The sequence below is a fragment of the Pseudonaja textilis genome, chromosome 3 (assembly GCF_049901715.1).
Source record: "Pseudonaja textilis isolate UNSWEBS1 chromosome 3, rPseTex1.2, whole genome shotgun sequence".
NCBI classification, from domain to species: domain Eukaryota; kingdom Metazoa; phylum Chordata; class Lepidosauria; order Squamata; family Elapidae; genus Pseudonaja; species Pseudonaja textilis.
The window spans coordinates 4,936,926-4,962,228 of NC_141992.1; the positions used below are offsets into that span (position 1 = coordinate 4,936,926).

Genomic DNA, 25,303 nt, shown 5'->3' on the forward strand with positions numbered 1-25,303 from the left:
TCCAGTTTTGTTCACCACATTATAAAAAAAGACGTTGAGACTCTAGAAAAAATTACAGAGAAGAGCAACCAGGATGATGAAGGGACTGGAGGCTAAAACATACAATGAACGGTTGCGGGAACTGGGCCTGGATAGTCTAGGGAAGAGAAGGACCAAGGGAGACATGATAGCAGTCTTCCAGAGAGGAAGGGGTCAAGCTATTTTCTAAAGCACTTGTAGGCCAAACAAGGAATAATGGATGGAAACTGAACAAGGACAGATTTAACCTGGAAACAAGGAGAAACTTTTCGACAGTGAGAACAATCAACTGAGGGAACAGAAGTTGCCCTCCGAAGTTGCAGGAGCTTCATCACTTGAGACCTTCAAAAAGAGATTGGACTGCCATCTGTCAGAAATGGTGTAGGGCAGGGGTGGGATTCTACCAGTTCACACTTATTCGCTAGAACCGGTTGTTAACCTTCTAAGCAGTTCGGAGAACCAGTTGTTAGAAGAAATTACTGGGCTAATCCTGTAAGGAAGGCAGGAAGGAAACATTCTGGTGTTGCTTACAGAAACTGCCTCTCAGTTAACCCTTATTACATTTTTGGCAGGACTAGACTTCCTGTCTCAGGAATTTCTCTGGAGTTTTTTTCCCCTCCTTTGCTGGTACTTTGCTTGTGTGGAGGGACCATTCAAAGTTACAATGGCACTGAAAAATGTGACTTATGACCATTTTTCACACTTACGACTGTTGCAGCATCCCCACAGTCATGAGAGGCCAGGCAAGGAGATGCGTGCCTCGATGTGAGTGTTATTGAGTTGGCCACGCCCAGCCAATAATATAACCAGCAAGCCACGTCCACCCAGTCACATGACCAGCAAGCCACGCCCACCACCTAAGCCACGCCCATAGAACCGGTTGTTAAAAATTTTGAATCCCACCCCTGGTATAGGGTCTCCTGCTTGGGCAGGGGGTTGGACTAGATGACCTACAAGGTCCCTTCCAATTCTGATAATCTGTTATCTGTGGTGTCTCTAATTGTCATAATTTCTATGGTTAATTTTCCTGATGTGATGCGGCTGAGGATTGCATTGGCTTTTTGGGCTGCCACCGCACACGGCTGTCTCCTATTTAACTGGTTGCCCACTAAGACTCCAAGATCCCTCTCCCAGTTACGGCTGTTAAGGAACACGCTCTCCCTGACAAACCCCATTGTGGTGATAAATCTGTAGCACCTTGAGCAGGAAGCTGATGGATGGGCTAAGGCGGATCATTTTCCCAACCTGACTGGCATCGCACGGCGCCAAGCTATTAAGGATTCAGCTGCCTGGCAGCCTTCGCTGTAATTTATTTAGCCTCAGAGTTTAGCCTGTTTTGGCTGACACCCAAATTTGTTCCGCAGGAACTTCTGGAAAAGGTGTTACAAATAACAGGGGCTGGACTAGAAGACCTCCAAGGTCCCTTCCAGTTCAAATTCTGATCCTTTGATCCAAATAGTTCCTGCCTTACAACAGTTTGTTTGAGGGTCTGCTCGAAGTTACGACGACACTGAAAATTTAGCTCAGGGCCGTTTTTCACACTGTTGCAGTATCCCCACGCCCTCCCCCTCGTGGTCACGTGATTAAAATTTGGCCGTTTGGCAACTGGCTGGTATTTATGATGGTCGCAGTGTCATGCGATCCCCTTTTTGCGACCATCTTGACAAGCAAAGTCCAGGAGGAAGCCAGATTCAGCTAACAGCCACGTGACCAACTGAACAACTGCAGCAGTTTCACCTAACAACCGTGGCAAGGATGGTCGTAAAACAGAGCAAAGCTCAGTTAACAAATGTCTCTGTCAACTAGAAAGAGACTCCTTTGGTCTTTTTAGCTGCCAGAAAAAGGGAGTAAGGGAAAACGGTGCATTCCTTAAATGCCTAGATAATCACCCTGGCAGCCCAAAGTTGTCGGAAGGCAAGATTTTTACTGGATAGCATGATTGATGACTCTTGGCTATGGATGTGTCCCATTGGAGAATATACATCCAGAGGGTGAGGGGAAGACCTGGGTCCAGGGGGAAATGAATGATGTATTTTAATATCGGCTGCATCCAACTAACACCAACATGGCCACTTTCAATAAATCAATTTTCTTTTCTCTGAGATGCGGCTAGAGACTTATAATTTGAATGGGGGGTGGATTTGTTGGAGTCCTGGTGATCTCACTTAGCAATAGGAATTTTGGGCTCCCGTGTGGTCGTAAGTCGAGGACTACCTCTAGTGTCAGAAAATTCAGAAAAAAATTTGCTTTGCTCTCCTGCTGTCCTGTTATTGTGAGAATCTTAAGTTTTGCAGGATATTTTTGGAAACCTTCAAAATTGATCTTCCTTCTAATGTGTTTTTTCTCCTGCTTTCTTTTAGGTAAAGACTCCACGTCTGTAAGGTAAATCTCTTTTTTTTTTCTTTTAATCAAAATATTCGGGGAAAAAATAAAATAAAATTAAAGAGGCCATTGCAACCTGGTTTGTACTTCAGGTGCATGGAAATATAGTTTCCATCTGTCTTAGCCCCCAGGTTCTACAACCAGTTCCATGGATGGTACCAAATTGGGCCAAAGTTAGGCTAATATTCAGGGTTTAAAACTGGTTTGTTTAACAGCGGCTAATTTTGTTCGATGAAAACCACGAATCTGTTTCCGTTTTGCAATCTGGACATCGCTCTGGATTTATGGAAAGCAAGGTGGAGCAGACAACATGCTAACTCAAAGTCAGGTTAGCAAGCCATTCCGGGGGTGGGGGTGTAATCACACCACATGGTGCAAGAGGAAGAAGGGAGGAAGGAGAAGGACGTGGTGGAGAAGAGGGAGGGAGGAGGAGAAGAAAGAGGGGGAAAGAAGGAAGGGAGAAGGAAGAAGGAAAGAGGAGAAGGAGGAAAAAGAGAAGAGAAAAGGAGAGAAGAAGGAGAGAGGGAGGAGAGGGAGAAAGAGGAGAGGAGGAAGGAAAAGAAAGGAAGAGGAAGGACATGGCAAACTAGAGGAGAAGAGGAAACGAAGAGAAAGAAGGAGGAAGGAAGAGAAGAGGAGAGGAAAGAGGAGAAAGATGCGAAGGAGGGAGAAAGGTGAAGGAGAGAAGGAGGAGAAAGAGGAAGAGAGAAGGAGGGAGGGAGAAAGAGGAGAGGAGGAAGGAGAAGAAAGGAAGTGGAAGGACGTGGCAAACTAGAGGAGAGGAAGGAAGAGAAAGGAGGAAGAAGGAGAAAGAGGAAGAAAAGAGGAGAAAGGAAGGAGGAGAAAGACGAGAAGGAGGGAGAAAGGTGAAGGAGAGAAGGAGGAGGAAGAGGAAGAGAGAAGGAGGGAGGGAGAAGAGGAAGAAAGAGGAGGAAGGAGGAGGAAGGAAGTGGAAAAAAGTGAAGAAGGAGAAAAGAGAAAGAGGAAGGAAGAACGAGAAGGAGAAAAAGAGGAGGAGGAAGAGAAGAGAAGTGAGATGGGGAGGAGAAAGAGGGGAAAGAGGAGAAAAAAAAGAAAGAAAGGAGAAGAAAGGAAAGAAAGGAGGAGGCAGAGGAGAAGAAAAAGAAAAAAAAGAGGGAAAGGAGAAGGACAGAGAGAAGGACAAAGAGAAGGAGAGGCGTATTGTGGATTAGCATAATAACCTGGGTCAGACATCATGCTACGATAAAGAACAAACCCCAGACTAAGCAGAGACTTATCAAGTGTAGAGCGTGAATGTAAAAGCTATTACGGAGAGATGAAAAACCTGCGATAGGAAAGAGGATTACCAAAAAAAAAACGGCTTCCCGACTCCAGCCTTCAAGAGGACGAGATCAGAAACCATCTCACAGGTTACTAACTAGAGAGTGTTTCAACCGTCTGAGATTATTTTTAAAAAAAAGTCCCAAAAAATTTGAGCAAAAGAGTCTAAAAAAATAAAATAACATAAAATCACAGGAATTACATTGAAGAGTCTCTCTTCCTGATCGTAGAGAGCGAAGCCTCCCAAGTGTTACTTTAATTTTCCTTGATGTAAGAAAAAAGAAAAAAAAAATAACAAACGCGTCTCTTGATGTCTTCTGGATTTAGCCGATAATCACGAAACGCGCCGGACGATAGGAAATTCCATTTAAGCACCCAGACAAAACATTAGTTTAATTATTCCACTATGTGATCGGCCCTCTTCAGAAAGAAGACAAAAGAATTTCTCCGCTATCTATCATTTTGGCGCTTGAGGAATTAATTCATTTAATGCACTTCGGGGGAGGTTTGTGGGGAGGTAATTGGGTAAATTCGCCATGTATTTGGAACAAGATAAAAAGTGTGAAGTCTCTTTTTTTCTCTTTCATTTACTGAGCCTTCGATGGGCAGATTTGTCTGACTGGGAAAGATAGGCACTCCTCCAATTACAACCGTAGCGGAGCCGGCCCATTAAGGTTGTAAGTCACGACGATCGTAAAGCAGATTACTTGTGTGACCGACCTGATTTAATGACCTTTTTACAGCTGGGGGAACTCCGGGAGTTGAAGTCCACCTATCTTAAAACATGCCGGCTGGGGAATTCTGGGAGTTGAAGTGGACTCAGTTTAAAGCATGCCAGATAGGTGGACTTTCAAATCCCAGAATTCCCTATCTGGCATGCTTTATATCTTAAGCTTGCTAGCTAGGGAATTCTGGGAGTTGAAGTCCACCCATCTTAAAACATGTTGTCTGGCGAATTCTAGGAGTTGAAGTCCACCTATATTAAAACTTGCTGGCTAGGGAATTCTGGGAGTTGAAGTCCCCCGATCTTTAGGCATGTTACCTGGGGAATTCTGGGAGTTGAAGTCCACCTATATTAAAACTTGCTGGCTAGGGAATTCTGGGAGTTGAAGTCCACCCATCTTAAAGCATGTTGTCTGGTGAATTCTAGGAGTTGAAGTCCACCTATATTAAAACTTGCTGGGAGTTGAATTCTGGGGTCCACCGATCTTTAGGCATGTTGCCTGGGGAATCCTGGGAGTTGAAGTCCACCGATATTAAAACTTTCTGGCTAGGGAATTCTGGGAGTTGAAGTCCACCCATCTTAAAGCTTGCTGGCTGGGGAAATTTGGGAGTTAAAGTCCACCGAGAGGTGGAATTCTACCGGTTCAGGCGAACCAGATGTTAAATTTGCATCTGGCTCACTGAACCAGTATTTGAACCAACCGGCTGGTCCTGCCCAACCCTCCCCTTTCCTCCCAGGAGTCTCCATGCAGCCTGTTTTGGATGCAGGTAAGTGCAGGGTGTGCGCAGAGGCTCTGGCAAGAGGGAAAACGGGCCTTCAGGAAGTCCGGAAATGGGCCTGCTTCCATCTTCCAGAGGACCTCCAGAGCCCGGGGGAGGCCGTTTTCACCCTCCCAGAGGCCCAGGGAAGCCTCTGGACCCTTGGGAAGGCGAAAAACGCCCCTCCCGGAAATACCAGTAGACCACGCCCACCCAGCAACTGGGCAGCGAACCATTTACTGGGATTTTTAAACCCCACCCCTGAGTCCATCCATCTTAAAGCATGTTGTCTGGGGAATTCTGGGAGTTGAAGTCTACCCATCTTAAAGATGCCAAGATTGAGCAACAATGCCCGACATTATTTCTGATGTGAAGTTAAATTTGGGGCCATGTTTTTACTTAGCAAATGTTAGGGTATCAACTGTTGAGGTAATTCCCCGTTAGGAGAAATGAGAGCATACAGGGAGACATATCTGAGAGTAGTGTTTGAATAATACACACACAGCACACAGATACACTGTATAGTAAATGTAGTTTGTTTACTTTCAATAAAGGTTTAAGCAAAGTTCAAAATAAGTCCAAAGTCATTCACAGGTTAAATCAGTCAGTTTTTAGTCCAGGGATAATCCAATAACAAAGTCCAGTGTCAAAACCAGTTCAGTAACAGACTTACATCAAATCCAAGAATATCAGTCAATTAGAAGGAAAAATGGAGGAACGTCAGTACTCTCCAACAGAAGGAAACAGAGACTCACTGAGATTTCACTGGGACTAAGACTAAACAATCCAGGTTTCTGGCTCCATTTTATGGCCATTGAATTTTTTATTAAAAACAGAGCAACTTTTACCCCAAAGCAGGCAAAGGCAGGCAGATTGAGTTGCTCACAGAATCATTCAGTGATCTATCTATCTGCCATCGACTAGCTCGGTCTCTCAAATTTGCTTGCCGTGAGTCTGCACTGAATAATAGAACCTTCAGTCCTAAGGGAGGTTCAGCTGTGCTTAAAAGCAGAGCCAAAGATCTAAATAAGATCTAGAAAGCAAGAAATCCAACCATTTCCTGCTTCCTAGCTAATCCAAATCTCCCGGCACAGAAGGACAGCTGATGGTCGGAAAAAGGAAAAATAGCAATTTAGCGGGCAGGTTTAGTGGGTAAGGACTGAGTGGGTGGGGAGGGTCCCCGTGAGCCATGTGGGTGGTGTAGCCTTGTGTTTCTGCACAGCCTGGATTAATTGCTTTGGGGAGGATGCTCTGGGGGTGAGATTTCTCTGCGGCCCACCAAAATTCTCTTGTGGCCCACCAGTTGGCAACCGCTGCTCTAGGAAACTTCTGGCAGAGGGAAATAGTCCCCCTATTATTATTATTTTTTTGCTTGTTCGACAATTTAGATTTACTTCTGAGACAAAGGGAGAATTGAAACAGCCATAACACAAAAATCAGTCAGAAATTCCCCCTCAACCATGCTCTTAAACCTGCGACGCGTTCATTAAAACCGGCAGAATTGTGATCCAATCACAGCACAACCGTAATAAAAGCAAATAAACCCAGCACATAATGGAAAAAAAGTTGGAACAATTTCAGAATCACAACAGCAGGGACTAAAATAACTCAGCTAGGAAAAGGATCTAATGTTACACTTTTTCAAAAAATGCCTAATGTTTCTCAAACTTTGTAACTTTCAGAGACATGGACTTCAGCTCCCAGAATTCCCCAGGCTGGCTGGGGAATTCTGGGAGCTGAAATTCATCTCTCTTAAAGTTGCAAAGTTTGAGAAACACTGGTTTAGATTGTTCTCTATATTTTTGGAGGTTGCATTATCCATTTTCTCCAACCTAGCCATCTTCCAGAAAAACTTGGAACTACGATTCCCAGAAGCCTCCACTGCCTTCCCAGAAACACTCGCTGTATTTCCTAGCCACCCCAGCTGGTAAAATTCCCCATTCAGCAGGAATTCTCATTAACTGTGTTTTATTCTTTTGGCCTCCATTTTAATTACGTGCTGGGTATATTTATGATTGTATTAACCTTTTGCAATGCCAGATACCTTGAGTGAGAGCAGAGCTGAGATACATACAGCCCTTAAAAAGAAATGATTGCATCCTAACCCATTGATCCAAACCATAAAGTTTAATTACTTAATTTATGTCAGGTCTTTTATTAAGGGCCTGAATATGTTTTCCAGGGAACCTAGCTGGGTCTATGAATTTATGTCGCTAAAGGCTTTGTAGCAAACACATATTTACTTATTGATTAATATTAAATCTGTTCCTTGTGTTTTCACATGAATAGCAAAATGCATAATAAAGTAGAGAAGAAAGTCATCAATAAAAAATATATGCAGATTTTTTTAAAAAAAACCTAATAGCCGCAGTCAACATGAAAACGTAGTTGAGTTAAAATATGGGGCTTTAACATAAAACAATATGTAATATTTTTCCATCTCCATATTTCACATTAACCACATACCAATCTCTTGAGGTAGATGACTCAGAAAAACTTCACAGAAGTTCCTGTTATATGGCTGGTCTAAAGATTTCTGTTGAAAAACGGCTGGAGCGGAACTTAAACCCTGATATCTCTCCTTGTAAATCAAGGTTAAGGAACCTCTAGCATTTATGTATTGCTGAACTGTATTCCCAGTCAGCAGCAGCCAAAATGCAAATTACTGAAGTATGGTGGAAGGCGTAGTTCAGCAATGCTCGGAGGGATGGATGGTTCTTGACAGACTAGAACACTGGGGCCATATCTAACAAAATGAAATTCAATGTAGAAAAAAAGTAAAGTCTTACGCTTAGGCAAGAAAAATCAAAAGTACACATATAGATTGGGTGAAACCAGGCTTAATAGCAGGAACTGGGAGAGGGATCTTGGAGTCTTAATGGACAACCCGCTAAATAGGAGCTAGCAGTGTGCGGCAGCCGCCAAAAAAGCTAATGCAATCCTAAATTGCATTAACAGAGGGATACAATCAAGATCAAAGGAGGTACTAATACCCCTCTATAAAGCCTTAGTAAGACCACACCTAGAGTACTGCATGCAGTTTTGGTCACCAAAAAGATGTGGAGACTCTAGAAAGAGTGCAGAGAAGAGCAACCAGGATGATGAAGGCTAAAACATACGACGAACGGTTGCAGGAACTGGGCCTGGCTTGTCTAGGGAAGAGAAGGACTAGGGGAGAGAGGATAGCAATCTTCCAATATTGAAAGGCCTGCCACAGAGAGGAAGGGGTAAAATTATTTTCTAAAGCCCCTAAAGAGATATTTCCTGACAGCGAGAGCAATCAACCCATGGAACAGAAGTTGTGGGAGCTTCATCCCTGGAGGCTTTCAAGAAGAGACTGGGACTGCTGTCTGTCTGAAATGGTGTAGGGTCTTGGGCAGGTGGGTTGGACTAGATGACCCAACTCAATTAATCTGAAGGTGGCTTCAGTGGACCAATTAATCTAGAAAGAAGGGGTGAGGGTAAATCCAGCCTTTCCAATGACGATATCCCATAGATTATGATCAGTTCCTTGGAATCTGAGAATTTGAAGCGGTGCTTCTCAACCTTGGCAACTTGAAAAGGTGTGGACTTCAATTCCCAGAATTCCCCAGACAGCCTTGCTCATGGCTGAAGCTCACTCTTGAAGATGCGTAGACTTCAACTCCCAGAATTCACTTAATAACTGTCTCTTCACTTAATAACTGGCTCAATTGCAGTCGTAAGGTGCGGGCTACCTGTATCCTTCCATTTTTGTGCACAGAATACAGATAAGCCCTCAACTTACAATCACAACCTTTGCCGTTAAGTGAGACGTTTATTGAGTTTTGCCCCATTTTGCGACCTTGTGAATCACAGCAGTTGTTCAGTTAGTCACACAGTTGTTAAGCAAGTCTGGCTTCTACACTGGCTTGCCAGAAAGTCTCAGGAGTTGATCAACGTCATCCTAGGACATAGCTACCATCATAAATATGAATCCGTTGCCAAGTGTCTCCATTTTGTTCAATGGTGGCTGATCAAGAGTGAAAAACTCTCACAAGTCACATTTTTCAGTGCTATTCTAACTTCGGTCACTAAACGAATTGTTCCAAGTCAAGGACTATCTGTTTGATGACCCAAAGGGGCGTGGCACAAAGGCAACACAGTCAAATAAGCAAGAAGAGTCCCTTTATTATCTCCAACTTTGACCCCAATGTCCTGCAGAAAAATTCTCCCAGCCTTTTAACTGTAGAAAATTCAGTCCAAAACAAAGTACACACAAACTGCAACTTAAAATCCAAACAAACCAAACTGAACTAATTAGTTTGACAGAGCAAGAGAAGGAATTTCAGATTTGAAAGCACGGCAAAACTCATACAGTTGGGAAGACGCCAGGAACCCAGTTAACCCACAACAAGATCAGATAAATTCACATTTGCTCCCAACAGCTTGCTGCAGGCAGCTTGCCTTTTGTTATACACTGTCTTCCCGGCTGCAGCTAATGAAGGGAATCAGGGCCCTTTCCTCTCCCATAAGCCACGCAACTCACATTGCTCCCTTCTCCGTTCCTCCCCGCGTGCTCTAGGATGAAGAGGGGGCGGGCCTGGGTCTTCCTCTGAACTCCTTCTGCCTTGTTCTACTTCTCCCCTGCTCTGCCCAGCCGGATTTTGCCCTTCCCCAGTTTCTTCCACATCCAATGGAGCTACACTCCTACTCCCTGCCAGCTGCTCAGCCTCCCCCTCCAAATCAGATTACGACAGGACCATGACAACCTGTATTCTTATTGCTTTCAGAATAGATAACATGAAAATTCCTTTTCACCTCCCCCAAGCTCTCTATCCATTAAACCCCCCAAAGGTTCATATATATATATATATATATATATCACATTTCCTTTGCAGCAGCTGCCAACGATCAAGATGGAGACCTATATGAAATCTGGGCCACTTTGGATTTATTTTTTTAGGTGTTGTTTCTAATTTCGTTTTTAAAAAGTCACCGTGTGAAATTTGCTATTGACTCCCTTGGTGATCTGAGTTTTTGGTTCTATCTTTAGGCTCCACGAAGCTGAGAAGTCTCCACCGCCGATGAATCAGGTAGAATTTTTTTTTTTTTGGAGATGTTGCGTAGAAATAATAATTATAGAGGTCAGCTCTTGGTGGGTGAAATAGCTTTAACCAACGGAACAGAACACCCTTTAACAACGTAACAGAGTTGGAAGGGACCTTGTGAGGTTTTGTAGTCCAGCCCCCTGCTCAAGCAGGAGACCCTATACTATTTTGGACAAATGGACATAATTGTTTTAGATTGTCCCAAAACAGTGGTGGGATTCAAAAAAATTTACTACCGGTTCTGTGGGTGTGGCTTGGTGGGTGTGGCATGGCTTGGTGGGTGTGGCATGGCTTGGTGGGTGTGGCAGGCGAAGGATACTGTAAAGTCCCCATTCCCTCCCCATCCCACTAACCTGCTTTCCAGCTCCGTTCTCCTATTCAGGGCAACCAAAGAGGACCCAACTGAGACTCTAGAGGCAGAGAATAGATGGAGGCGGGGCAAGTTTTTAAAAAGGAAGTTGAATGATGATAATATAATCAAAACCATTCATATCTGGCCTGTGTTTACAATATTCCACAGCAGGCACTAATGGTTGGGAAAATATGGAATGACTGTAGATGCTTTACAACACAAGATCCAAGATCCCTCTCCAAGTCAGTAACACTGAGCCAGCTAACTGAATTATTTTCATCCTAAATTGGTGTAACTTTTTTTCTTTTTTTTTGCACTTAAGAGAGAGAACATGTGATCAGCCTAGACAAATAGGCCATTATTATCCTGTGATTAATGGTGTTATTTTTTTCTGAAGGATCACTGTATTAAAATAGGGGGGAAAACGCCTCATTATCCTAACACCATAAATCTTTTTAGTAGGGCAGATTTTCGAAGAGGTGGTAAAAGTCTGTAAATATTCTCAGTCATCCAGGTCAGGGTTTGTCCCAAAGGTGCTATTTTCAAGGGGCAACTGGATTTCCTTTGTTTGTTTGTTTTCTTTTGAAGACATTTCGCTTCTCATCCAAGAAGCTTTTTCAGTTCTGACAGGATGATGGGGAAAGAGGAGGATCCGTATTCCTTGCAGACAGCTGGTCATTTGCATCCTTTTAGAGGGTCGTTGTGGCCACTTGGAGGTTGATCTGTGTCCTCAGGGCCACCTGAGCGGTGGTTCTGGTTCCCGTAGTCTGCCATTTTTGCTCTGGAAATCCATTCCTACTCCCACACCGTTCCAAGGGGGTTCATCCCAAATTTTTTATAACCTTTGTAGCCATGGTTGTTAAGCGAATTGCATGGCCATTAAGCAGATCCATCCTCCCCATGCTTCTGGGAAGCCCTCCCCCTCCGGGAGGGGTCCCAAACGACAATCGCACGACCCTGGGATGCTGCAACTCTATGCCGGCTGTTAGGTCGCCCGAATTTTGATCACATGACTGTGGGGAAATGCGGGCGACGGTCGTAAGCGCGAGGACGGTCGTAAGCGTAAGTCACTTTTTTTTTCCAGTGTCTTTGTAACTTCAAATGGTCATGAAGTGAATAGCTGTAAGTGGAGGACTACCCGCTTTGCAATTTGATAGAATAACAAGACTTGGAAGGGGCCTTGGAGGTCATCTAGTCCAACCCTCTGCTCAAGCGGGAAACCCTGTATCGTTTCAGACATAATGGTTATCCAATCTCCAGAGTTGGAGTACCCACAACTTCTGGAGACAAGTCGTTCCCACTGGTTAATCGTCTTCACTGTCTGGAAATTTATCCTTGTTTTAAGATTGGATCTCTCCCTGATAAGAGAATAACAAGGGGCGTGGCACAAAAGCAACAAAAATAGGTCAAGTCCCTTTAATACCTCCAACTTGGCCCCCAATGTCCAGTTATCATCGGCTGGAGAAAAAAAAAACTCTCCCAAAAATAGTTTTTAAAAGGAAGAAATTCTGTCCGAACCCAAAGTACATCTAAATTATAAATAAAAACCAACACAAACCACAGCTGCAGCAATTAACGAAACAGGGCAGGTTAAGGGATTGAAGACGTCAAAAGAGAATGAAACACACACACTTGGGAGGACACCAGAAGTCAGATAAGACTTGACAAACCAAAGTAATTTCATGCTTTGCTTCCAGCAACGTTGCCCTGGGCAGTTTGCCCTTTTAAACAGTCTTCCCAGCTGCAGCCAATGAAGGGGATCAGGGCCCTTTCCTCCCTCGTAAACGATGCAACTCACGTTGCTCCCTTCTCCGTTCCTCCCTGCATGCCCTAGGATGAAGAGGCGGCGGGCCTGGGTCTTCCTCTGAACGCCCAGCCGGACAGTGCCCTTCCCCCGTTTCCTCCACAGCCACCGGAGCCCCACTCCTATTCCCTGTCAGTTGTTCCACCTCTCCCTCGGAATCAGATTCCAACAGGGGCATGACAAAGGGGCCTTGGAGGTCATTTAGTCCAACCCCCTGCTCAAGCGGGAAACCCTGTATCGTTTCAGACAAAATGGTTGTCCAATCTCTTCTTTAAAACCTCCAGAGATGAAGTACCCACAACTTCTGGAGACAAGTTGTTCCCGCTGGTTAATTGTCCTCACTGTCTGGAAATTTCTCCTCGTTTTAAGATCGGATCTCTCCTCGATAACAGAATAACAAGAGTTGGAAGGGGCCTCGGAGGTCATCTAGTCCACCCCTCCACCACCACCCCAACTCAAGCAGGAGAGCCTTCTCCATTTCTGACAGGTGGCCCAGTCCAGTGTCTTCTCGAAAGCTTCCAGCGATTCATCGTTCTCTCTCACTGTCAGGAAATTTCTCCTTCGTTCTCGGTTATTTTTCTCCTTCACTCGTTTTCCACCCGTTGCTTCTTGTCACATTTTCAATAAGAAGGAAGCGGGTGGTGGTGGTGGAAAAAATTGCATTTCTTTCTGTTTCACGCAGACAATCCAAAAGGGGCTTCTAAAAACCAGCTATAAAATTAAATCAATGCCTTTTTTCTCTAAAGGGGCTGAGTTCCTAAGAACTGAGCTTGACATATTCTGAAAGCTTTTATTTGTGTGTGTGTTTGTGTGTGTGTGTGTGTGTGTGTGTGTTTTCTTGCTGTCTGCTCTCTACTATAAGAAACATCATAGCCCTGTTCATACTCAGAACACTTAATTTAAATGTGGCCAGGTGGACTTCCTAACCAGGGAAGGACCAACCCTAACATGATGGGGAAAGGATTAAATTGGTTTAAAGTGCCCAGGCTCTCTTTCGCAGGCCATAATTCAGACCTTTTAAAGGGAGGTTTAGGAAGTTTGGACCGACCTAAATGCCGGAAAATACAACCCTTTTCTGAAAATTATAGGCCAAAGTAAATTTTGTAACCTGTTGATCTTTCCAAAGTTAATCGGCAAGGAATTAAATGGACTAAAATGTAAGTAAAGTACTTGCCAAGTGAAGCCCTATTAAAAGCTGCTGGGGGAGGGGGGGAATTAATTTATGGGGTATATGTCTTAAGTCAGAGAGGTCTCCAAACTTGGCCACTTTAAGATTTGTGGACTTCAAGTCCCAGAATTCCTCAGCTAGCTTTGCTTTGCTAGCTGAGGAATTCTGGGAGTTGAAGTCCACAAGTCTTAAAGTGGCCAAGTTTGGGGACCCCTGTCTTAAATAGAGACAGCGAAGGCTTACCCATATTGGAGGAAGCTAAATTTTAAACTATAAACTTGGCGATAAAAAAAAATAGCCGGTCCTTTAGAGGCAGTCTTTGACTTACAACCACAATTGGAGCAGTTGCTAAACAACGTGGTTGTTAAATAAGATATACCTGGTTTTACCAGGTTTTTTTAGCCATGGATATTAAGGAAATCACCACAATTGTTAAGTGAGTCATGAGGTTGTTAAGCAGATCTGGCTTCCTCCATTGCCCGCTTGTCTGAAGCTGGCTGGGATCACGTGATCCTGGGATGCTTCCATTGTCCTACAGTTCCCAAATTTTGATTATGTAACCATGGGGGATATTGCAACGGTCATAAATGCGAGGAGTGGTCACCAGTCCCTTTTTTCCAAGGCCGTTGCAACTTCGAATAGTCACGAATGGCGGTGATACAACACACAAACATCACAAAAACAAATGTTGCTTCTTTGGACACGTAACACAACGCAGATAAAGGGAAGTGGTGGGTTTCGAGTTGTGACAGCACCACACATAGTTGTGGGTTTTTTTAGTTAAGACAACGGAACCAAAGATGGTGTGTGTTTTTTCATCCAAGAGGCAACTGGACTTTCTGAGTTTCTCTTCAAAGACATTTCCTTCTCATCCAGGAAGATAAGAGAAATTCAACATGGGTGCTGGGAAATTCTGGGAGTTCCACACATTTTTAACCTTGTCAGGGATGAGAAAAACTGCAAGTTTTTGTGCACAGCAACGAGTGGATTTGACAACCAAGGAAAGGTTTGCATACCAAGCAGGATTCCAGAAGGATCTTGGAGTCCTAGTGGACAATCACTTAAATATGAGCCAGCGTAGTGCGACAGCTGCCAAAAAAGCCAACACAATCCTAGGTTGCATTAACAGAGGGATAGAATCAAGATCATGTGTTTATACTTAGGTAAAATCGTACTTGGAATAATGCACCCAGTTTTGGTCACCATGATGTAAAAAAGAGGTTGAGACTCTCAAACAGAGATCTCCAAACTTGGCAGCTTTTGAGGCTTGTAGGACTTTCCAGAATTCCCCAGCCAGCATGGCTAGCTGAGGAATTCTGGGAGTGGAAGTCCACAAGTCTTAAAGTCACCAAGTTTGGAGACCTCTGCTCTAAAAAAAGAGGGCAGAGAAGAGCAACCAAGATTAGGGGACTGGAGACTAAAACATACAATGAACGGTTGCAGGAACTGGGCCTGGCTAGTCTAGGGAAGAGAAGGAGACAGGATAGCAGTCTTCCAATACTTGAGGGGCTGCCACAGAGAGGAGGAAGGGGTCAAGCTCTTAGCCAAAGCGCCTGTAGGTCAGACCAGGAATAATGGATGGAAACTGACCAAGGAGAGATTCACCCTGAAATAAGGAGAAACTTTCTGACAGTGAGAACAATCAACTGATGGAACAGAAGTTGCCTTCGGAAGTTGTGGGAGCTTCATCCCTTGAGACTTTCAAGAATAGACTGGATTCCCATCTGTCAGAAATGGTGTAAGGTCTCCTGCTTGGGCAGGGGTTTGGATTAGATGACCTACAAGGTCCCTTTCAGGTCTATGCTAATTGAAGGATGGATTGATTGATTGATTGATTGATTGATTGATTGATATGAAGAATGGTTTCAGGAATTGGGTATGTCTAGTTTAATGAAAAGAAAGACTTGGGTGATATGATAGCCGTCTTCCAATATTTCAGGGGCTGCCCCAAAGAAGAGGGGGGGGTCAAACTATTCTCCAAAGCCCCAGAAGGCAGGACAAGAAGCAACGGATGGAAACTCATCAAGGAGAGAAGCAATGTAAAACTAAGGAGAAATTTATTGACAGTGAGAACAATTAACCAGTGGAACAACTTGCCACCAGAAGTTGTGAATGCCCCAACACTGGAGGTTTTTAAGAAGAGACATGAAAACCATTTTTCTGAAGTAGTATAGTGTCTTCTGCTTGAGCAGGGGGTTGGACTAGAAGACCTCCAAGGTCCCTTTCAACTCTTCTGTTATTCTCTTATAATTAGGAATTAATAGGACAGCAGAAGTAGCTAGATAAAGGAACGAGGCACGCCCCTAAAAAGATTTCTTTTAGTGGGGAAAATAATTCTCAGTATAGTTGTCATCACCAGCCAGGAATAATCCGAAATCCTCGCTTATTGCTTCTGCTTTCATTGCCCGACTAGGAGGTTCATCTTACAGCTTAAAAATCTTCCTCTTTATTTTTCTGCAACTCAGCAGAATTTTCAGGCGAATGGCAAACAGGCTTAAAAAGTTCCAGATTTGCCCGCACTCAAGCAGGAAACTATACGGGGGACAAAGCGAGTCGGCAAATGTGACCCTGAATGGCCTTTTAGCTTTTTCGGATTAAAATGTGTAGCGGGGATTAGAAAAGAGGACACAATTTGGGGTGCAGAGGAAAATAATTGGGGTGGATGAGTTAGGCTGGTTGTCTCTCTCTCTCTCTCTTTTTTTTTTTAACAACATTGAGTTTCATGGGTTGCGGCTGGCCGTCATCTAGGTTGTCCTCAACTTACGATGGGTTGCTTAGCAGCCGATCAAAATGACAGGTAATCCCCAATAGTTTGTTTCTACAACGGCACCGAAAAAGGTGGCTTGTGACCATTTTTCCCCCATTTTACAACCTGTGATGACCCAAAGGGTCGTGGCACAAAGGCAACACAGTCACATATGTAAGAAAAGTCCCTTTAATACCTCCAACTTTGCCCCCAATGTCCAGGTTACCTTCGGCTGGAGAAAAAACTCTCCCAGGAACAGCCTTTAAGTAGAGGAAATTCAGTCTGAAAACAAAGTACATACAAACTGTAACTAAAAATCCAAATAAACCACGTTGCGGCAATTAACTTGACAGGGCAGGAGAAGGAATTGCAGGCTTGAAAGGCCAACAAAACACACATAGTTGGGAAGACGCCAGGAACACAGATAAGCCAAAACAAGATAATACATGATTGGTTCCCAACAAGTTGCTGTGCGCAAACTCCCTTTTTAAACACTGTGTTCCCAGCTGCAGCTAATGAAGGGGATCAGGGCCCTTTCCTCCCTCATAAGCCACGCAACTCATGTTGCTCCATTCTCCATTCCTCCTTGCGTGCCCTAGGATGAAGAGGGGATGGGCCTGGGTCTTCCTCTGAACTCTCCCTTGTTCTACCTCTTCCCTACTCTGCCCAGCCAGACTGTGCCCTTCCCCAGTTTCCTCCACAGCCAATGGAGCCACACTCCCACTTCCTGTCAGCTGCTCAGCCTCCCCCTCCGAATCAGATTCCAACAGGGGCATGACACAATAGCTTTCTGGTTGCTGCTGTTAAGTGAACCCCTGCAGTGGTTCAATTTGTGGCACGGTTGTTAAGCTACCAGTACATTGGATTTCCAAAACGACCCGGATTTGAAGCTCCGACATCCATTTTCTCCCCCCTTCCCAAGGTCACATTTTGTGAACAGGTAGTCCTCAACTTATGACCGTAATTGAGCCCAACATTTCTGGCTTCCCCACTTGTCCGAAAGTCACGGAAGGTGTTTCCTGTGAGCTGGAGACTCTGTGACTGTCATAAATATGAACCCCTTGCCAAGCCTCCAAATTTTGGTCACCCGATCGTGCAAAGGTCACAAGTGTGAAAAACGGTCCTCGGTCCCTTTTTTTAAGTGACGTTGTGACTTTGAACTCTCACTAAATGAACTGTTGTAAATTGAGGACTCTCTGTACTCAGTAAACCAGTATGTCAGGGCTCCAGTAGATACCCCCATTTAAATAATGAGTCTTGGGCCAAACTTCCAAAACTCCAAAAAGATTTATTGGGAGTTAACATGACGGCACTACCTAGGTGTAGCCGACTCTGAGACACATCATTCATTGTCACCCTTGACCCTGGTTTTCCCTCTGGGTGTATCGTAGTTCATACTCTCCAATGGGACACCTCCATAGCCCAGAGTCATCAGTCATGCTCTCCAGTTAGAATTTTGCTGGGCAGAAACTTCAGTCACCTAGTTACTATCTTTGAAAAACTATTTATGGGATGCACTTTCAGTTTGCAAGCTGCCACACTGCTCCCCCCTCCCTTTCTGTTGGCAACTCTAAAAAAGCCATAGAAATATTTTATGAGTTGACATAGTACTTATGCTAGACTAGACTAGACTGGAGTGGAGTGGAGTGGAGTAGAGTAGAGTAGAGTAGAGTAGAGTAGAGTAGAGTAGAGTAGAGTAGAGTAGAGTAGAGTAGAGTAGAGTAGAGTAGAGTAGAATTAGAATTAGAATTAGAATTAGAATTAGAATTAGAATTAGAATTAGAATTAGAATTAGAATTAGAATTAGAATTAGAATTAGAATTAGAACGGAGTGGAGTGGAATGGAATAGGAATAGAATGGAACGGAACGGAACGGAACGGAACGGAACAGAATAGAATAGAATTCTTTATTGGCCAAGTGTGGTTGGACTCACAAAGAATTTGTCTTTGGTGCAAATGCCCTCAGTGTACATAAAAGAAAAGAGACATTCTTCTAGAATCATCAGGTCCAACACTTAATGATAGTCATAGGGTACAATAAGCAATCAAATCATACTAGGAAACAGTCAATATAAATCGTAAGGATACAAGCGACAAAGTCACAGTCATACAGTCACAAGTCGGAGGGGATGGGTGATAAGGAGTGATGATGAGAAGATTAACAGTAATAGTAATACAGCCTTAGTAAATAGTTGGACAATGTTGAGGGAGTTATTTGTTTAGCAGAGTGATGGCGTTCGGAGGAAAATTCCCCTCGTGTCTAGTTGTTCTGGTGTGCAGGGCTCTGTAGCGTCGTTTTGAGGGAAGGAGTTGAAACAGTTTACTATGTCCGGGATGTGAGGGGTCTGTAAATATTTTCACAGCCCTCTTTTTGACTCGTGCAGGATACAGGTCCTCCATGGAAGGCAGGTCGGTAGTAATTGTAAACCACTAGAAGCAGAGTCAATGGAGTTTTCACTATAGGTAGTCAGTAGGTTGGTAGTAATTGTTTTTTTCAGGCAAAGGATGTTTTTAAAACAACGAAGTCGAAGGCAGGGCAGAGGGATTTTTCAGGGCCCTAACCAGCCCCGCAGCTTTGCATTTTCATCATGAGGACTTTAAAAACTTGGTTTGGGTTTATTTATTTTTTAAACGACGGGGTTTTTTTTCTCCCCTCCTTTAAGCCACTTTTCCTCCCTTCTATCCACCATCCCATCCGTCTCCTCCAAACTCGATATTTGTAACGTTACAAAACGGAAAGTCGTCGAGGGAAGAAATCGGCCCCTTTTTCCACAAGATTGCTGGCTGCACAGATTTTGGTTTTTTATTATTATTATTTTCTTTCGTTCCCCCGTCTTCCCGAAAGGTTTTTATTTATTTTTTTATGAAAAGGCCCAGCTGCGCAAAAAAAAAAAAAAAAAAAGAGCCGTGCGTGCGTTGTATTTTTAGAGGGAGGTTTTTGAATGGCGCCATTGTGCGATTTTGCTGAGCCAACCAAGCTTTCCCCCAATCCTCCTTTCACCCCCTTTCACCCGGGTGGGAGGTGGGGGGGGCACCGTCACTGCTTTCTCGCCATCCCCGGCGGGTCTCCAGCTGTCTGCAGAAACGGGACAATTTTGCTGCCACAATAAAGGCCTGGCTGGCTTTGTCTTCAAAAAGAACCAGGGAAATAAATCCCAGAACTGCTGGAATCATTGGGAGAACAGCTGCCCGGCCCTCCCCAGCCCTGATATCCATTCCTGGGGGGGCTACAGAGAAAAGCAACGAAGATGATAAAAGGGATCGAGAGAGCTAAATCATAGGATGAACCAGAAATAGCCGAGTTGGAAGGGAACTTAGAGGTCCTCTAGTCCAACCCCGCCCTGCTCAAGCAGGAGAGCCTGTATCAGAAGAGGGTAGCTCGGGGTTGAACTGGGGAGGGGGGGGTGTCCTTGGTGGTCTCTGAACTTGGTCGGTTTTCTTGCAGAAGTTTCTGTCGTGCCCTTGGTAGAGTCGGACTCTGACGGAGGGGAGGAACAGCCGAGAGGGAGTGGAGGTGTGGCTCCCGAGGTTGTGTCAGAGGCCAGCTGGGCAGCCAGAGGAAGAACCAGGCCCATCCCCTCTTCATCCTAGAACAAGCAGGGAGGAACAGAGAAGGGAGCAACTTGGCTTATGAGAGAGGAAGCGGCCATGATCCCCCTGATTGGTTGCAGCTGGGGAGACTAGACTATAAGAGAGACTATTACAACACAGCGCTGCTAGAAGCAAAGCGTGTGTTATTTTGGGCTGAAGTTATCTTGGTTGGTGTCGTTCCAACAGACTGTGCCTTGTTATCTCCTTGGAGTTGGTCATTACTTATCCTGGTCCGTTGTGGAGATTTTTTCATTGTAGATTGTTTGGTTTTTTTATTTCACTGCTCTCTGCTCATTAAGTTTGGACTGTATTGCTTTTTTTGAAGGCTATTTTTGAGTATGTTTTATCTCCAACTGACAATTATTGAACGGTGAGGCCAAGTTGGAGGCATTAAAGGACATTTATTTGTGCTTTGGATTTTGTTACATTTGTGTTACGCTCCGGCTCATCTCAGTTTCATTCCCCAACTAGATAACATCAGTGCAGAAGGGGAAAAAGAGGGGGAGATTCAGGAACAGGAATAACAGAGTGTGGGACCTTGGAGGTCTTCTAGTCCAGCCCCCAGCTCATGCAGGGGACCCTATACCATTTCAGACAAAGGGTTGTCCAGTCTCTTCTTTGAAAACCTCCAGGGTTGAAGCACCCACAACTTCTGGTGACAAGCTGTTCCACTGGTTAATTGTCCTCACTGGAAGGAAATTTCTCCTCAGTTCTAGGTTGCTGATAAGTCTCCATCTAGTAGATTAACAGAGTTGGAAGGGACCTTGCAGGTCATCCAGTCCAACCCCTGGAAACAAGGAGAAACTTTCTGACCGTGAGAACAATCAACCCATGGGACAGAAGTTGCCTTTGGAAGTCGTGGGAGCTTCATCCCTTGGAAGCTTTCAAGAAGAGACCGGACTTCCGTGTCAGAAATGGTCAGAGGTGGCATTCATCAGGTTCTGACCAGTTCTGGAGAACCGGTAGCGGAAATTTTGAGTAGTTCAGAGAACCGGAAAATCCCGCCTCTGACTGGCCCCGCCAACCCCCATCTCTTCTCTGCCTCCCATTGAGTCCCAGCTGATCGGCTGGTTGTCTCCTTGGGTTGCCCTGCACAGGAGAACGGAGCTGGAAAGCAGGTCAGTGGGGTGAGGAAGGAATGGGGATTTTGCAGTAACCTTCCCTGCCACGCCCGCCAAGCCTCACCCACAGAACCGGTAGTAATTTATTTTTTTTAATCCCACCACTGGAAACGGTGTAGGGTCTCCTGCTTGGGCAAGGGGTTGGACTCCATGACCTCCAAGGCCCCTTCCAAATCTGATGATATTTGATTCTCCCTGTCAGAAAATCCCTCCTCCTTATTTCCAGGTTGAATCTCTCTCCTTGTTCAGTTTCCATCCATTATTCCTTGTCTGGCCTTCGGGTGCTTTGGAGAATCGCTTTCCTCCTCTCTGGGGCAGCCTCTCATATATTGGAAGACCGCGTTGGTATTTCGATATAGATCTTTTTAACATTTGTATTTGATTGTGTTTTATTGGTCTAGAGGAAAGGGTAATCCGTGTTGGCAGTCCATGTACGATCTGCCGTATGCTAAATAAATAAATCCTGACAGTGAGGAAGGCGGGAATCAAACGGGGGAACTATTTGCCTCCAGAGATTATCACTGGAGGGTGTTTTTTTTCTTTTTTAAATGTCTGGGAAGCCATTTGACCAGGATGGTGCAGTTAGTCCTCGACTTATGACCACCAATGGAGCCCAGAGAATTGATGTTGCTCAGTGAGACATTTGTTAGGTGAGTTTAGCCCTGTTTTACAACTTCCCTTGCTGCTTTTGTGAAGTGAATCGCTGCCGTTTTTAAATGAGTCCGGTGGTCGTTAAGAGTGAATCCGGCTTCCCCGGGGACTTTGCTCGTCAGGATGGTCGCAAAAGGGGATCTCGCCCGTCCCCGGGGACAATACTGCAACCGTCGTAAATGCGAGTCATTTGTGAGGTGGCAATCGTCCTGAATGTAAATCACAGGACCGCGGGGAGGCTACGAGGGTCGTTGGTGTGGAAAACGGTCATACAAGTCCCCCCTTTTTTCAGGGCTGTCGTAACTTAAAAACAGTCACTAAATGAACGGTTGTAAGTTGACAACTCCCTGTATAAGGTTGAGCAGCGGGTTGGACTTGAACAGTGGTCGCCAACCAGTGGGCCGGGGACCACTGGTGGTCTGTGATAAATTTTTGGTGGTCTGTAGAGAAATGTGGCCACCAAAACAATTAATCCAGGCTGCAGGGGAACACAAGGCAGCGCCGCCCACATGGCCCGCGGGAACACAAGGCTTGCGTCGCTTACATTGCGAAGAACACGAGGTAGTGAGGGGAGGGGGGAAAGGGCAGAGGGGGGGAACTTGCCCCACTCACCCCACGCGCCTCACCTGGCCTCTGGGTTGCTTCTTTCCGCTCCTTTCTTCGTCTGCTTTCGGCTGCACGCAAGGAAAGCAGCAAAAGTCTCTCTTTCTCTCCCCCAAACTCTGCCAGAAATGAGTCTTTGGGGCCCTGCAAGGCCTCCTGCTCCAAGAGGCTGCGCCGGCATGACAAATCTCACAAAGATTCATTTCTGGCAGAGTTTGGGGGAGAGAAAGAAAGACTTCTGCGGCTTCTGCTGCTTTCCTTGCATGAAGCCAAAAGTCTCTCTCCCTCTCTCTCTTTCTCTCTCTCTCTCTCTCTTTCTCTCTCTCTCTCTCTCATCCCCTGAGGACAGAGCTGGAGACAGTATCCTGTGATCCCAAATAAAGAACGATCGACCTGTAGGAAAAGTGCGTGGGGAATTTTCCTGCAGACTTTTGGGGGGATTTTCCCAGGGTCTCTGGTCCTCAGGATTTAAAATTACAAGTTTGGTGGTCCCTGGGGGTCTAAAAGATTGGCAACTCTTGGACTAGCCGACCCTTCTGAGGTCCCTTCCAGCCCTAGGATTTGGTGCTTCTATGTTCTTGCAAACCGTAAGCCTAGTGTCCTGTTGCAAGGCATGCTGGGAGCTGTGCCTAGTGGATCCAACCCACCCAACACACACACACACACACACACATACACAAGCTCCCCGTTCGAAAGACCGCTCACTTAGCGGGAAGGGGGAAGAATTAGAATCGCAGCCCCGGCAGATTTACGCCTCTTTCTAAGCCATATGTTGTTTATCTCAAATTGCTCGCTAAGAAAACGTGGATTCTACCATGCGTAGACAGATCGAAGCCGGTGGTGTTAAGATCTTAAACCTTAATTTAAAAGCAGCGGGGAGCCTTATATTTGAGGATTTACACCAGGGGATCTCAACCTTAGCCATTTTTGAAGATGTCGGGATTACAGCTCCCGGGATTGCACAACACTTGTGCTTCTTGTGGCGCCCAGAGATTGGTTGCCTGGGTTGTGTTCTTGCAGACATTTCATGATCCAACTAGGTAACATCATCAGTGCTAGAAGGGGAGGAGGTTGCAGGGGGGAGGAGAAATAGAAGAGGGGGAGGAAGAGGAGGAGGAGGATATATACAGAGAACAAATCCCCCACTCCTTCCTGGCACTGATGTTACCTAGTTGAGTAATGAAACATCTGCAAGAAAACAAGCAAGTCCAAAGAGCCTCAAGAACCGCACAATCACCATCCTCCTCCTCCTCTTCTTCCTCCTCCTCCTCCTCGCAAACCCACTCCCTCCTATCACTGATGATGTTACCTAGTTGGGTCATGAAACGACTGCAAGAAAAAAAAACCAAGCTCAGAGAGCACCAAGGATCCCACAGTCCTCCTCCTCTTCCTCCTCCTCCTCCTCCTCTCCTTCTCCCACTTCTCCTCCTCCTCCTCTCCTTTGCAAATCCCAATCCCTTCTAGCGCTGATGATGTTACCTAGTTGGGTCATGAAACGTCTGCAAGAAAACAGAGAAGCTCCGAGAGCCCCAAGGACCCCATAGTCCTCATCCCAAGTGTGGTATAAGGCCACATCTGGAATATTCCATCCAATTTTAGCTGCCACCGTACAAAAAACATGTTGAGACTGTTAAAAACAAGAGTGCAGAGAAGAGCAACGAAGATGGTTAGGGGACTGGAGGCTAAAATATATGAAGAATGGTTGCTGGAATTGGGTAGGTCTACTTTAATGAAAAGAAGGACCAGGGCAGGTGTTGGCGAACCTTTTCAGCGCGAAGAGCAGGTCCCCAAAGTACATGCACGCGTGGGAAGTTGAGCTTCCGGTTTCCGGTGAGCGCATGCGTGCCAGCCCCCTGGTCTTCTGGTTTCTTGCGTGTATTCAGGCCAAAGCAACGAGCAACGGTTGGCATGCCCAGAGAGATGGCTCTGCATGCTACTTCTGGCACGCGTGCCATACATTCACCATCACGGGACTAGGGGAAACATGATAGCAGTCTTCGAATATTTAAGGGGCTGCCCCCCCCAAAAAGAAGGAGTCGAGCTATTCTCCAAAGCACCTGAGGGTAGAACAAGAAGCAACGGGTGGAAACTCACCAAGGAGAGAAGCAACCTAGGACTAAGGAGAAATTTCCTAACGGTGAGGGCTATTAACCAGTGGAACTGCTTGCTTCTAGATGTTGTTGGTGCCCCATCACTGGAGATGGGACAAACCAGTGGTCTAAAATGGTCTAGGGCCATGATGGCGAACCTATCGCACGCGTGCCGGAAGTGACAAGCAGAGCCATCTGTGCCGGCACACCAGCCGTCGCCCCAGCTCAATCCCACTGCGTAATGCACGCACGCCTCCTGCCAGCCAGCTGATCGTTGGGTGTCTGCCACGCAGGCACAGGGGCGGGGCGCATGTGGGAGACACATATGCGGGGGAGCACAGAGCGGCGTGCGCACGTGTGCCGGGGAGAGGTTGCGCATGCGCTGCACTTTCAGCATGCAACGACGAAAGGTTAGCTTATCCCTGGCATAGGGTTTTCTGCTTGGGCAGGGGGTTGGACTAGAAGACCTCCAAGGTCCCTTCCAATTCTGTTATTCCTCCCCTTCTCCTCCACCCCTTTCTAGCCCTGATGATGTTCCCTAGTTGGTGTCAACTTAAAAAAAAAAATACTCCTTTGGTGATTTGAGTTGCCCGCAGAAAGGGTGTGTGGGAAAGCAGTGCATTCCTTAAATGCCTCAGATAATTGCTAGGCAGCCGAAGCTGTTGGCGCGCAAGTTTATTACTGGAGAGCCTGATTGATGCCTCTTGGCTATGGATGCGTCCCATTGGAGAATATACATCCAGGGTCAAAGGGGGAAATGAATGGTGTATTTTAATGTCGGCTGCACCCAGCTAAAGCCAACATGACCATTCCTAATAAAACAATTTTTTTTTTTAACTCTGAGAGATGCGGATAGAGACTTATGATTTGAATGGGGGGTGGATTTGTTGGAGCCCTGACAAAATTATTATAAATATCAAACCT

At 45.4% G+C, this 25,303-nt stretch overlaps 1 protein-coding gene across 2 annotated transcripts in view; it reads left to right on the forward strand.

Annotated features, from left to right (window-relative positions):
• Window positions 1-25,303, forward strand: part of LOC113434267 (tyrosine-protein phosphatase non-receptor type substrate 1) — a 168,845-nt gene that overhangs the window by 138,197 nt on the left and 5,345 nt on the right. For both annotated transcript variants that reach the window (XM_026697335.2, XM_087928854.1), the window contains exons 7-8: window positions 2,379-2,400; window positions 10,199-10,238. In XM_026697335.2, the coding sequence (XP_026553120.2) occupies window positions 2,379-2,400; window positions 10,199-10,238 (62 nt within the window). The remainder of the gene's footprint in view (window positions 1-2,378; window positions 2,401-10,198; window positions 10,239-25,303) is intronic.